This window comes from Muscardinus avellanarius, assembly GCF_963383645.1.
Source record: "Muscardinus avellanarius genome assembly, chromosome: 15".
NCBI lineage: Eukaryota > Metazoa > Chordata > Mammalia > Rodentia > Gliridae > Muscardinus > Muscardinus avellanarius.
In genome coordinates, this window is record NC_137801.1 from 50,574,561 (window position 1) to 50,589,167 (window position 14,607).

At 42.2% G+C, this 14,607-nt stretch overlaps 1 protein-coding gene across 1 annotated transcript in view; it reads left to right on the forward strand.

The window, feature by feature from the left end:
* The window catches only part of CFAP36 (cilia and flagella associated protein 36), a gene marked incomplete at both ends in the record, with an annotated part of 49,066 nt that overhangs the window by 17,398 nt on the left and 17,061 nt on the right, over window positions 1–14,607 (forward strand). Inside the window, one exon of the mRNA XM_080711259.1 lies at window positions 8,644–8,758. Within this exon, the coding sequence (XP_080567385.1) occupies window positions 8,644–8,758 (115 nt within the window). The remainder of the gene's footprint in view (window positions 1–8,643; window positions 8,759–14,607) is intronic.

The following is a 14,607-nucleotide window of genomic DNA, read 5'->3' on the forward strand; positions in this document are numbered from 1 at the left end:
CCTGTTTTTTATTCCTTATTTTGAAACAGGGTCTCAGTAAGTTGCGGAGAGCTTCACTAAATAGCTGAGGCTGTCTGTGAACTGCGATCCTCCTATCTCAGCCTCCCAAATGCTGGGATTATAAGTGTGCACCACCATGCCTGGATCTTTTTGTATTTTGTATAGATAGTTAAGTCATCTGTGACCAGAAACAGTTATGTTTCTTCCTTCCCAGCCTTCCTTTCTTTTATCACTTCTTGTCTTACTACATTAGCTAGGACTTCCAGTAGAGTGTTGAATGGGTATGGTGGGAGAGGTCACTTTGCTTGCTTGCTTGCTTGCTTTTCTTCATTCTTTTCTTTCTTTTTGTGGTACTAGGGATGGAACCTAGAGGCACTCTACGTCTGGGCTACACCCCAGACCTATTTTTTAATTTTCTATTTGGAAATAGGGTCTTACTAAATTGCAGATGGCCTCACTAGGCCATCTCACTAGGTAGCTGAGGCTGGCCACAAATCTGTGATCCTCCTGTCTCAGCCTTCCAAGTACTGGGATTACAAGCATGTACCACTACGCCAAGCACTGGACTTATTTCTGATTGAGTGGGAAAACATCTAGTTTTTAACTGTTTAAGTATCATTCTAGATGTGTGTTTTTTTTTTTTTTTGAGATGTTCTTTACCAGGGTGAGGAAATTTCTTAGTCCAAATTTACTGAGAGTTTTTTTTTTTTTTTAGTTTTTATTATGAATGGGTGTTGGAATTTGTCAAATATTTTTTCTGTGTCTATTGATATGGTCATATGATACTTTTTTTTTTACTTTGTTGATGTTTGTTATATTGAGTGATTTTCAAATGTTGAATCAGTCTTTCATACTTGGAATAAATCCCAATTGGTTGTGGTATATAATTCTTTTTATACATTGTTGTATTTGATTTGCTAATATTTTTGAGTATTTTTGCATCTCTGTTCATGAGAGATATTGATGTATAGTTTTAGTTTTTTACAATGTTTTTGTCTGGTTTTGATATTATGGTAATACTGGCCTCATAGAATGAGTTAATGAGTATTCTCTCTGTTTCTGTTTTCTGGAAGAGACTATAGAGAATGGTTATGATTTCTTCCTTAAATGTTTAGTAGAACTCACCAGTGAACCCATCTTGGCCTGGTGTTTTCTGTTTTGGAGAGTTATTACTTGATTCAACTTAATAGATTTAGCCCTATTCAGATTATATATTTCTCCTTGTGTGAATTTTCTTGGATTTTCTTTCAAGGAATTGGTCCATTTCATGTAGGTTATCAAACTTGTGGGCATACATTTGTTCAGACTATTTCTTCATCATCTTTTTAATGTTTTTATAATTAGTAGTGATAGCTCCTCTTTCAGTTTTGAAATTAGTAATTGTTGTCTCTCTCTTTCTTTTTTAACCTGGCTAGAAGTTTATCAATTTTTACCAGCCTCAAAAGGTTCATGACAATTATTTTTATAGTTACTTTTCAGTTTATAAAGTGTTTTCTCATTTATTCCCAATGCCAAGTCACAAAGTTGTAACTGTATTATTCTAACAAATTTTCTTATCATACTTTATTTAAAACAATAATGCATTTTATATATGATGTAGTTTAGTTGGCAGTTTTTTTCCACTAATGGCATATAAAACTAGCTTTTTTTTTACTGTTCTATAGAGTTTTAGGCTCAATGAAATACTGTATAGATATTATTGTTATTGCTATTCTTATTTTACTGATTTTACAGATGAAGAGACTTAAGCTCTGTGGACTGACTGATATGTCTAGAGTCACAAAGCTGATGATATCAAGGGCTTTTTCCTTCTCTAATGTACTAATGGTTCTCAAACTTTAATGTTATGAAAATTATCTGGGGAGATATGTGCATATTCATCTTCCAGAGATTTAGATTCATTTTGTCTATGATGGGGCTCAGGAATATACATTTTAATATTCTTTCTTTTCTACATTTATTTGGAGGAGTCAAGGGTCAAACTTTGAGAAGCCTTGTATTAAAACTTTTATCAATTGAATCTCTAAATTACTGTTAGAAGCTCTGTTTGACACATTGCTATCAATAGCAATGCTCAAGTGTTTGTAAGTAATAAGGATGAGGTACTTAGTATTACTGATGCATCTAGGCAGTTCCAGGACAGTTACGTGTTGGCCTAATCCCATGAGTAGACACCGGCAGACATTCCTGTCAATCAAAGAGGCTGCCCACAATTGTTTTTAGTACTGAGTTCTGGGCATTAACTTTCAGGCTTATACAGCTGAAAGTTAATACAGCTGAGGCTTATTTGTAACTGTGCTGGGGCCTTCTGGACAGTATTTGTAAATTTTAGGGAAAAAGAAACATTTTTTTTTTCTCTATATAGTTGACTCTTTGTAGATATCAGAGAACTGTATTTGCACTTTTCTTTTGTTATACTGCACAAGTCTAGAATGTGGCCAGGTTGCTGGGGGAAAGACTCCTTCCTATTTCGAATAGAGCTCTGATGAAACTTTTACTGAAGGCTTCTCTGTGACATTATTCCGGGTCCCTGCCTAAGAAGTTGCACACTTTTGGTTGCTTCATCATGATTTTGTATGGTCAGCTTTTCTATTAATATCTTGTAAAACTGGAAATAAGATTTTGCTTCTACTTAGTGAATCTTTATTCAAGTTCAATTTAAAATACTTTAAAACCATTTAGGTACTCTTTGGTTACCAGTGGAAATCTGGCTGTTTATAAAAAATAACAGGCTTAGAGTTTCTATAAAGGAGCTAAGTAGGAAGATGGCGACCGAGAAAAGCAACATTTACGAGTCCTGCTAAAACTCGATCTCTGTTGCCACAAAATCAGCGCTTTTTATACCAGAAAACACTAGCAACAGAGAACTAAAATACGTAAACACAAGGGACAGAGAAAAAAAGACTAGAAGAACAACCAGAGACCAGAAAAGAAATCAAGCCCACAATGTGGCAGCGGAGCCGCGCTGGCACCATCTTCCCTCACAGCACCAGGATCCAGAGAGGAAAGATAAACAAGGAGCTGAAGTGAGCAGCTGCGGATCATTTGGGTGTAATTCAGCACTTCTTTCAGCAAAAAGAACGTCAAACTCCCAGTGGCCAAGCTTATCACACCTTCCAGGGACTCAGAATGGAGCTCAAAACCAGAAAAGAAATACACCAGCCTCACAGCCAAGGGCGTGGCAGTGGTGCCATATTTCCAGCAGAGCCAGCCTTACAGCCGAGGGCATGGCAGTGGTGCCATATTGCCAGCCGCACCAGTCTCACGGCCGAGGGCATGGCAGCAGCGCCATATTTCCAGCAGCGCCAGCCTCACGGCCGAAGGCGTGACAGTGGCACCATATTGCCAGCAGTGACAGCGAGTTCACTGTGCCTTGTGACAGCTCCTGATCAGTGCGCACAATAACTGTGAGTGAAATTGCGGCCCCTAAAAGAGAAATCCCTGTACTGTACTCCCAGGGACTTGCGCAGCTTTGATATCCTCCTTGGGTCTGAGATTTTGCAGTCCAACCCAGTGAAGGAGTAGTGGTGGTAGAAATACCACACCCTAGTCATAGCTCCCTGTGGGAAAATGCCCAGCCCGGCACCCCCATGGACTCGCGCAGCCTCGATTAACTCCCTGGGTCAGAGACTTTGCGATACAACCCAGTAAAGGAGTAGTGGCAGCTGAGATTACCACAGACTCGAGATACAGAGCACCCTAAGTGAATTTGTAGTGACCCAGGGAAGGCACAAAATTCTAAAATCATGGGAAAGAGGCGCAATAATAGAGCAATGAATGCCCACAACCCCATATTATCAGAATACGATAACACAGAATTTCAGAGATCTCCAGAAGATCAAATCAGGAATATAACTGTAGAAATAATACAGGACCTTCGAAAAGAATTTAGAGAGAGTCTAAAAGACATAAAGGATGCAATCATTGAGGTAAAGGCCTCAATTCAAAGTATAAACAATAGATTAGACCACATGGAGAATAGAATCTCACTCCTAGAAGACGATCACTCCAGAAACGAACACATAATTTATAACTTAGAAAAAAAATCAGACAGCAGGAATCTGATATTGAAGAAATATGGGCCCATTTTAAGAGAGCTAACCTAAGAATAATCAGAATAGAGGAGGGAAAAGAAGGTGAAACCAAAGGGATCAACAATCTCTTCAAAGAAGTAATAGCAGAGAATTTTCCAAACATAGAGCAAGAGGTCGATACACAAGTTCAGGAAACTTACAGTACTCCATTTAGACAGGATCAGAGAAGAGGTTCTGTGGAGGACTGGCTCAATCGGAATGGCTGTGAGTCCACTCAGGATCGATTTATCTCAGAAAAGATGGGCAAGGATACGGGTGCCGTTCTGCAGCCACTTATCTGCAGCGATTCTTTCCCCTCTTATGAAATAAATTTCTTTAAGCTCCTATTAACGGCGCTTCGGGAAAGAATCTGACATGGACAAAAGCTTCTTGAGCTATTGACACTTTATTACAAGAACCCAGAAAATTTATATCCTTCACCAGTGAGATTAGTAGTAATTAAAAAGAGGGGAGTGCAATCACTGCAAAACAATAGTGAATGACATGTAAACAAAGGTAAAAAAAAAACTAGTCCGGCATTCAAGAGATTAGCTCGGATCTTCTCTGGATCTTGCAGACAGGGGTTTCAAAGGGCAAATTCCAGAAGACACGGCATGCCCAGGGCTTGGAGGCCTCTCATGGAATCTTCTTTAACTTTTTTGGAACTTTCCATCTTTAGGGCTTAGTCCATATGGCAGACATGGGGAGATGTGGCGATCCAGGTGGATGTGATGGAATTCTCCCAGGTGTCATCCGCCTTGCTTTCTAAAATCTGAAAGCTTAAGCAAACTCACAACACAGTTTGGCAGATAAACACCAAAAAATAACATGAAGTTTCTAGATTTAGTTGTCAGATGTACTTCTCTAGCTGCTGAACACTTTTCCTCAAATGATAGGCTTATTAGAAGCCTATTCCTCTTTTAATAATCCATTTCCATACCACAATCCTTCTGCAACCTGCTTTTAATCTTTCTAATTCCTTTCTTTCCCATTTGGGACAATCTTTTGATAAGCTCTTCTTCATACAAAAATCCTTTCTTATTCTCACCATATTTCCTTTCTTTTACACATTTATTATATCTATCCTTTGTTCTGACATATTCATTTCTTAGCCACGTGGCGCCTCCCTGTCTCGGGCAGTACTCATACTGGGTGTTAAGGTCAAGAATCTTCCTAGCCTTCAGCTCTATTGTATTGGGCAGTATTAGTTGCTCATAAACTAGGTTGCTTTGATGTTACACCCAACGTTTGTCTTCTCTGTATCTAGGCAGGATCACAAAGAGAGGGGTAAACAGAGGCACCGGGTTGTCTCCCTCTTAGGGCTTTTGTTGTAAGTTAATGATTAGAATGAAGGTCAGAGATAGAGGGGAAGTCTGCGTTTTGTTATTGCTGTTACTGGAATGCTGCCACTGCATCTAAATTCTAACTAGATTTTATTACCATTTGAACAAAGCCGAGGACATTTAGAGGCTTAGACAAATTACCAGAAAGTTTATTTTCTTGGACTCAGTTTCTCTCACAGTCCTGATTCTTGGGATCCTGTTTTACATCACTGGAGCATTTTAGAGTAGAAATCTAAGAGCAGGGAGTATTTCTGCCAGAGATGACGCCTCCTTTCTCGGGGCGTGGTCTCCTTGACCCTGCTGAGTGATACAAGCGTTTGTCACGCTCGTATATGCTGAGGGCAGGCAGTGACAAGGTTCCCCACGCCACATAATTGTCAAAATGACCAATGTGGAAGCCAAGCAGAGAATCTTAAAGGCAACAAAAACAAAAGGCGAAATGACATTCAGAGGCAAACCAATTAGAATCACTTCAGACTTCCCAAACCAAGTCATGAAAGCCAGAAGGGCTTGGAGTAACATATTCCAAACTCTGAAAGAAAACAACTTCCAGCCAGAAAAACTGTCTATCAAATTAGATGGGGAAATAAGAAGATTTCATGACAAACAGAAACTGGAATTTATGTCTTTAAAACCAGCACTAAAGAAAATACTCAAAGAGTTTAACTACAAAGAAGAAATAGGTAATACACACCAGAACCAGAGAAACAAAATTTTCCATCCAGCAGACAACTAAGATTGGTTATCTTGGAGATTCATTATTTATTTTAGTCTTTTACCTATTTCTTAATTGTTTGCTTTTATTGTTGCTAATTTTTAGGATTTCTATTTGGAATATTAATATACCTTCAGATTTAGAATTTGGAAATATTTTATTCCATTTTATCAGTAACTTTTAACTCTGCTTACATTGTCTTTGGATGTACAATTTTTTTTATTTTTTAGGAAGTTTGTTTATTCTTTTGTTGCATGTGCCTTTGAAATCATATCCAAGATCACTGCCAATTTCAGTGTTGTGAAGTTTTATGACCCAAGTTTTCTTCTAAAAGTTTATAGTCTTAAGATTTACATTTAGGTCTTTTATCTATTTTGAGTTAATATGTGTATGTGGTGTTAGGTAAGGGTCCAGTTTTATTCTTTTTTATGTAATTATTCTTTTTCAGTAATATTTAGTGAAAAGATTATTATTTCCTTCACCAAATGTTCTTGGAAACCTTGTCAAAAATAACTTGACCATATATGGAAGAATTTATTTCTAGGCTTTTTATTTTACTCCACTGGTTTATATATCTGCCTTTATAGCAGTACTACACTGTTTCAATTATTGTAGCTTTATAAGGTTTGAAATCAGAAAGTGAAATCTAGTTTTGTTCTTTTTCAAGATTGTTTTGGGTATTTAGAGTTTATATTGCATGTTAGGATAGATTTTTTCTGGAAAATAAATAAATAAATAAGTGTATGATAATTTCACTTTAAAAAAAAGAAAAAATATCCTCTGGTAAGAAAGATAGCAAAAAGAAATATTGAAATATTATATCTAAGTCATCAAAAGCTTGATATCAGACAAATGAATCTGTTATGTGAGATTACCATTGTTAATTTTGGATAAATTGCTATAATATTAGATGTCAACCACTAAGTCAAGCATGGGAAAGAGGGATGGGGAGGGAATGGGATGGGGACTGGGTAGGGGCTAACTGTGCATGTATGTCTACACAAGATTTTTATCCCATTATGATGTATGAATACAGTGCACCAGTAAAAAAATTAAAAAAATAAAGGAGCTAAGTAGATATAACAGTTAATTAATACAGAAAAAAAAACCTTAATTGCTTTAACAACTACTAGCTACAAATAGTGTTATCATTATTTTTAAAGTCTCCATTGAGAAAGGAACAAAATTTGTTTTAAAATGGTTTAACTTTTCTAGCTGGAGAGAAAGACCTTGCCATTGGGTAGGATAAGCATACCTCCAGAATGTCATGTTCTCATATGATGCTCACTGACCATCAAAATTTAATAATCCTGTGGAAACAAGATTCTTGCAATATGAATGTTTTCTTTTGGGCTTTCATGTTTTTCTTATTATTAGCTTAAAATTGGTTTTCTCTTGACTAAATAACATTCTCAGTAAAAATAATGTTAATGTGTGTATGCTAAGTAAACACCTTTATTTCTTTCCTTAATGTATTACACTTCTCAGTTACATGCTTACATTATTTCTAATTCTGCTTCTTCCATCAAACATTTTTTTGGGGGGGGATACTGGGGATTGAACCTAGAGACATTCTACCTCTAAGCTATGCCCTCAGCCCAATTTTTTATTTCTTTATTTGGAAACAGGGTCTCACTAGGTTTCTGAGAGCCTCGGTATGTTGCTGAGGCTGGCTTTGAACCTATGATCCTTCTTTCAGCCACCCAAATACTGGGATTACAAATATGCACCACCATGCCCGGCTCTTCCATAAAATTTTCTCTCTAGATAAGATAACTATAATAGCTTTCTCATATTGATAGTTTATCATACATTCCAGACTCCTTTTTTGGCATTTAATGGAATTTTTTATTTTTTATTAGCTAAGGAATAATGCTGTAGTTACTAGATAATCATGAAACATTTCAAGTGATAAGGTATGAACTAAACATATATTTTGGCTATAAAACAAACTCAGATACTGAAGTGGTAACTTTAAAAAAGTAGCCATGTTTCTGTGTTGTTTTTCAGAGAGTCATTTAGCACTGGCTCATTTGGAAAATGTATCATGGTCAATCTTAGCTTTCTTTAGGCTTAGGGATTTGGGGAATCAACCTCTTGAGAACTCTTACTTTAAAGGATTTTAAAAGCCGGGCGTGGTGGTGCATGCTTGTAATCCCAGCATTGTAATCCCAGCATTTGGGAGGCTGAGACCAGAGGACAGCCTCAGCTACTTACTGAGGCCCTCCGCAACTTAGTGAGACCCTGTTTCAAAATAAAGAATAAAAAATAGGGCAGGGAGTGTAGCTTGGGGTCGAATGCCCATCGGTTCCATCCCCAGATCGCAAAAAAAAAAAAAGAAAAAGAAAAGGATTTTAAAATAAAATCTTAAATTTGTCTGTTTGAATTAGTTAACTGTAGATAATGATGCAGAATTTGTGAATTCAGGTGCTGTTTCTCTGAGGAAATGATTTGAATATATGGGAAATAGTTTTAAAACTTAAATCTTCATTTTATCTCCTCCTTTACACAGGCCATTTTACAACCAGTGTTGGCAGCAGAAGATTTTACTATCTTTAAAGCAATGATGGTCCAGAAAAACATTGAGATGCAGCTGCAAGCCATCCGAATAATTCAAGAGAGAAATGGTAAAATGTTCAAGTTAGAATTTTAAGTGTTAAATGCACTTTTTGCAGTTTTGACTCTTCTGATTCTAAAATGGTCTTAAATATAACTTCCTTGTATACATTTATTTTGTTTGGAAGTCTTTGCTGATATGAGATTTAAGAATGCAAACTTTGCTGTTTTGTTTATATTTGACATCTCAAACAAAGCAGGCCAGAAATTGACTTAAAGGTGTTTTAGATTTCAGAGAGCTTGGTTTTCTTCCCAGCTATTGTGTTTATAAGAGTTAATGTTTTTGAGTGCTCATGGTACTGCTGAGAGAAGGTAACTAGTCTTTTCTTGACTTATCATTGTTAACACTTTAGTGAAGAGACCATGCTTTTTAAGCTTTAATGAGTATTGGAATCAGTTGGAAGGCTACTTGAAACACACAGCAGGCTCTCAGTTTCTGATTTAATAGGGTTGGAGTAGGACCTGATAATTTACATTTTTAACAAGTTCTTAGGTGATAGTGAAACTGATGGTCCACATTGACAACCACTGGTCTAGTCAGATAGGATTATCACATCAGCAGCAAGTGGGAAAAAAACAGTAATAAGGCTCTAGTACCCCTCTTTGGCTTTATCTGTTTGACTGTCTCTGTGCTAAAATTCATTTCCTTCCTTCCTTCCTTCATTTTTCTTTCTTTCTTTCTTTTTGCAGTACTGGGAATGGAACCCAGGGGCTTTTTACCTCTGAGCTATACCCTCAGTTCTATTTTTTTATTCTTTATTTTGAAACAGGGTCTCACTGAGTTGCAAAGGGCCTCATTAAGTAGTAGCTGATCCTCCTATCTCAGCCTCCCAAATGCTGGGGATTACAAACGTGCACCACCACGCCCGGCTTCTCAGATTCATTTTATGTCTAGCTCTTCGTGCTTTTGTTCCCTTCTTCTGTACCAGATCTACAGTTAGATATCCTGACTTAAAACAGTCAAGTTTCTAACTGTACATCTTATTAACATACTGTGTCTCTTTCAGTCAGTTTTTTGGCTCTGGTAACCTCACCTTATTTTTTTATATATATTTATTTTTAGTGGTGCATTGTACTCATACATCACAATGGAATACAAGACTTGTGAGAATATACAAGCACACAGCATCCAATTAGCCCTTATCCAATCCCCATCCCATTCCCTCCCCCTCCCTCGATCCCATGCATAATTGGTGATTAACTTTGATACATTTGTTTACGTACATCATGAGTTTTAAAGAGATTCCATCCTCCCCCATCCCATCCCCTTAATTGCTCCTCTATAGGGCCATTTCTTCAACTAGATCTCCTCCTATTACCTATTTCTTCCTACTTTGCATATTAGGGAAAGAATCTGGTTTTTTATTTTCTGTGATATTTCTCTGTGTATGTCGTATTACAAGTTCTGATCCCACTCTTGATGGCCCTGGCACTGGTCTGGCCACTCGACAGACTCTGATCCCATCCTTGCTGGCTCCAGCACCCTCCATGCCTCATGGCAGGCCCTGATCCTGGCCTTGCTGGCCCCGTCACCAGTCTCACCCCTTGGCAGGCTCTGATCCCGGCCTCAGAGGCCACAGCACCGGCCTTGCTCACAGCAGGCTCCTATCCTGGCCTCGCTGGCCCCAGCACCGGCCTAAACCCTCGGCAGGCTCCGATCCCGACCTTGATGGCCCGGGCACGAGCCTAACCCCTCGGCAGGCTCCAATCCCGGCCTCCCTGGCCCTGACACTGGCCTAACCCCTCGGCAGTTTCTGATCCCGGCCTCGGAGGCCCCAGAACTGGCCTTGCCTCACAGTGGGCTCCGATCCCGGCCTCACTGGCCCTGGCACCAGCCTCACCCCTCGGCAGGCTCCAATCCCGGCTTTGGAGGCCCCAGCACTGGCCTTACCCAACGGTGGGCTCCGATCCTGGCCTCACTGGCTCCGGCATCAGCCTCACCCCTCAGCAGTATCCGATCCCAGCTTCGGAGGCCCCAGAACCAGCCTTGCCTCATGGCAGGCTCCAATCCCAGCCTCGCTGGTCCCGGCACCAGCCTAACCCCTCGGTAGGCTCTGATCCTGGCCTCACAGCCCCAGCACCGGCCTTGCCTCATGGCAGGCTCCGATCTCGGCCTTGCTGGTTTCAGCACGGGCCTAACCCCTTGGCAGGCTCCGATCCTGGCCTCAAAAGCCCCAGCACTGGCCTTCCTTCATGGCAGACTCCGATCCCAGCCTCACTGGCCCTGCCACCGGTCTCACCCCTCAGCAGGCTTCGATCCCATCCTCGGAGGCCCCCACACCGGCCTTGCCTCATGGCAGGCTCCAATCCTGGCATCACTGGCTCCGGCACGGGCCTTACTCCTCGGCAGGCTCCGATCCCAGCCTCGGAGGCCCCAGCACCAGCCTTGCCTCACGGCAGGCTCTGATTCTGGCCTCACTGGTTCCAGCACCGGCCTAACCCCTTGGCAGAATCCAATCCCAGCCTCGGAGGTCCCAGCACCGTCCTAGCCTCATGGCAGGCTTAGATCCTGGCCTCGCTGGTCCTGGACAGGCTTAACCCCTCAGTAGGCTCTGATCCCGGCCTCAGAGGCCGTAGCACTGGTCTTGCCTCACTGCAAGCTCCGATCCCAGCCTCAGAAGCCCCAGCACTGGCCTTGCCTCACAGTGGGCTCCGATCCCAGCCTCACTGGCCCCGGCACCAGCCTCACCCCTCAGCAGGCTCCGATGCTGGCCTCGGAGGCCCCAGCACCAGCCTTGCCTCATGGCAGGCTCCAATCCCGGCCTTGCTGGCCCTGGCACCGGCCTAACTTCTCAGCAGGCTCTGATCCCGGCCTCAGAAGCCCCAGCACCAGCCTTGCCTCACAGCAGGCTCCGATTTTGGCCTTGCTGGTTTCAGCACCGGCCTAACCCCTTGGCAGGCTCCAATATTGGCCTCAGAGGCCCCAGCACCGGCCTTGCCTCACCGCAGGTTCCGATCCTGCCCTTGATGACCCCGGCACCGGCCTAACCCCTCAGCAGCCTACGATCCCGGCCTCAGAGGCTCCAGAACTGGCCTTGGCTCATGGCAGGCTTTGATCCCGGCCTCGCTGACTCCGGCCCCGGCATCGACCTCACCCCTCGGCAGGCTCCAGTCCCGGCCTCAGAGTCCCCAGCACCAGCCTTGCCACATGGTGGGCCCCAATCCCAACCAGGCTGGACCGGGCACTGGCCTCATCCCTCAGCAGGGTCCGATCCCAGCCTCAGAGGCCCCAGCTCTGGCCTTGGCTCATGGTAGGCCCCAATCCTGGCCTCGCTGGCCCTGGCAGTGGCCTAATCCCTCGGCAGGCTCCGATCCCGGCCTTGGAGGCCCCTGCACTGGCCTTGCCTCACGGCAGGCTTCGATCACGGCCTCGTTGTCTCCGGTACCAGCCTCACCCCTCGGCAGGCTTCGATCTGAACACCCTCTTCACACACATTATGTTGTCCCAAGTTCCCAAGTGTGGGTGGTGGTAGCATTCTGCCTCTGGGGTTATTTCTTCAAAAGATCCAGTTGTGTTGCATCAGATCTCTGCCTCTCCTAAGTACTGGCCGCTGCTGTTGCTGCTTCCTATACCATCTCAATTCTTTCCCAAACATTTTTTTCCCATGCTGAATGTAGTCCAGTATTCCTGAGCATGTGCGACAGTAGCATTCCACCTTTGGGGCAATTTCTTCAGAAGATCAGGGTGGGATGGATCAGATCTCTGCCACTCCCAAATACAAGTCTCCACCGCTACCGCTGCCACTGTTGCCAACACCTCCTTCCTCCTAGGTCTCCGCTGAGCTCCCTCCTTACAGATGTTGTGCAGGGTTCTTAAGCATGTAAGGAAGAAGTAGTCCTCCTTCTTGGGAATTTTTCCAAAAGTTACAGGTCAGTTGGATATGTTTTGTCTGTATCTCCAGAATCCTGGCTGCCGCCGCAGCCATCTTAACCCCTCTCCAATATTTTTTCTTTCTTTTTTCTTTTTTTGAATAAGAGAAGACAGTATGTGTGGTTTGAAGAGGTTGTGGGATCAGGCACTCAGTAGCAATGAATTTTTTCTCCCTTCCAAGAGCCTTACCAAGCAGACCAGGATCTGCTGTTCTAAGCGCATCACCGCCTGGCGCAGCACAGCAGTGCCGAGTTCCTCGGTACCCATGGCTTGGCCTCCCTCCTGGCACCGGGCCTTCCCGGGAGCTGGCCGGGCCGCCTGTCCCTAGCCCGGGACCGGGCCTTCCCGGGAGCGGTCACCTTAATTTTTATTTGTTCCTATGCTCAATAGATTGCCATGATATTCTTTGCCATGGCTTGTAACCTCTTTGATAGTTTTGCAGCAGGACCTTTCCTGTGATTATTTTCTGAAGATGTGAAAATTAGAGTTTAATATTATTGTTTACTCTTAAGTGTGTAGAACATGCAGCGGTAAGGGTTCTGTTGTTGCAGAGCAAATGTCGGAATGTTGTAGAACTCTTGTTGAAGATTCTCCTTCTCTTTTTTCTGATGTGAGCTAGAGACTCTATTCCTTATATCCACCAATATCTAAGCCATTACCTGAGATCCTAAGATGCTTTCCACAGCAGGTAAGAGAGCTGTTTTGTATGTGTAAAAGAAACACCACAGGTCATAAAGTTGTTGTGTAGGGGTAAAAGATAATACTACCTTAACTCTGAAGGATGGGTAACACTGCTGTTACTTTGGTAACTGTTTAAAAAATATTCTTTGCCTTTTTTATGCCATGGTATGCTCTATAAAATCCTTTTCTCTTAATATTTCTGAAACCATGTTTTATTCTGCTCTGTATGATAATTATGTTAGTCAAATTTGTTTTGAGAAAACCAGTTTTGTTTTGATGAAAGAAATGATGAATTTGACATTGACTTCAATGGAGTCTCAATAGGTTGCTGAGAGTCTCACCAAGTTGCTGAGGCTGTCTATGAACCTGCATTTTTTCTTTGAACCTGCGTTTTTGTTGTTGTTGTTGTTGTTACTGGGGATAGAACAGGGGCGTTGCACTTCTGAGCTACACCCCCAAACCCTATTTTTGAAACAGTCTCACTGAGTTGCAAAGGGCCTCGCTAAGTAGCTGAGGCTGTCTGCGAATGGCGATCCTCTGGTCTCCTCCTCCCGAATGCTGGTATTACAAGCATGTGTCACTACGCCTGGCCCTGAATCTGTGATTTTTCTTAGTCTCTCAAGTACTGGGATTATAGGCATGATTATACTCTGATGCATACAATGCAGGCTTAACAGTGTCTCATAAAAAAAAGCCCTCAAAGAGTTTTTCCCATAGGCCCTTTTGATCAGGATTGGGGTCACTTGCCTTTCTTAAAGAAGTCTGGCGTGGGAATGAGACTGTTAAAAATGGGCTTAAACCAGTCATAGCCACTGCTAGGGCGGGAGGGTCTCACTTCTTAGTAGTTGTTTGCCTGATCACACAGAAATGATGTGTGTAAATGGAGATGAGGGGATGGTGTAGAATCATAGCTGCCATCAGACCACACTGTGGGACAGTTTGCAAACATTTAAACACAAATTAATAGTTTTTGATAAAGAATTTTCAATACTTTTATTTAAAAATGCTTGGGAGGGCCAGGTACGGTGGTATACCCTTGTAATCCTAGTACTTGGGAGGCTGAGACAGGAGGATCACAGGTTCAAAGCCAGCCTCAACCACTTAGTGACGCTCTCAGCAGCCTACTGAGACCCTGTTTCCAAATAAATAAATAAAAAATTGGTCTGGGGGTGTAGAAGAAGAATGGGTTCAATTCCCAGTACCACGAGGAAAAAAAAAAAAAAACACAACGCTTGAGAGGCAGGTGTGGTGGGCATGCCTATCATTCCAGTACTTGGGAGGCTGAGTCAGGAGAATTCTGAGTTTGAG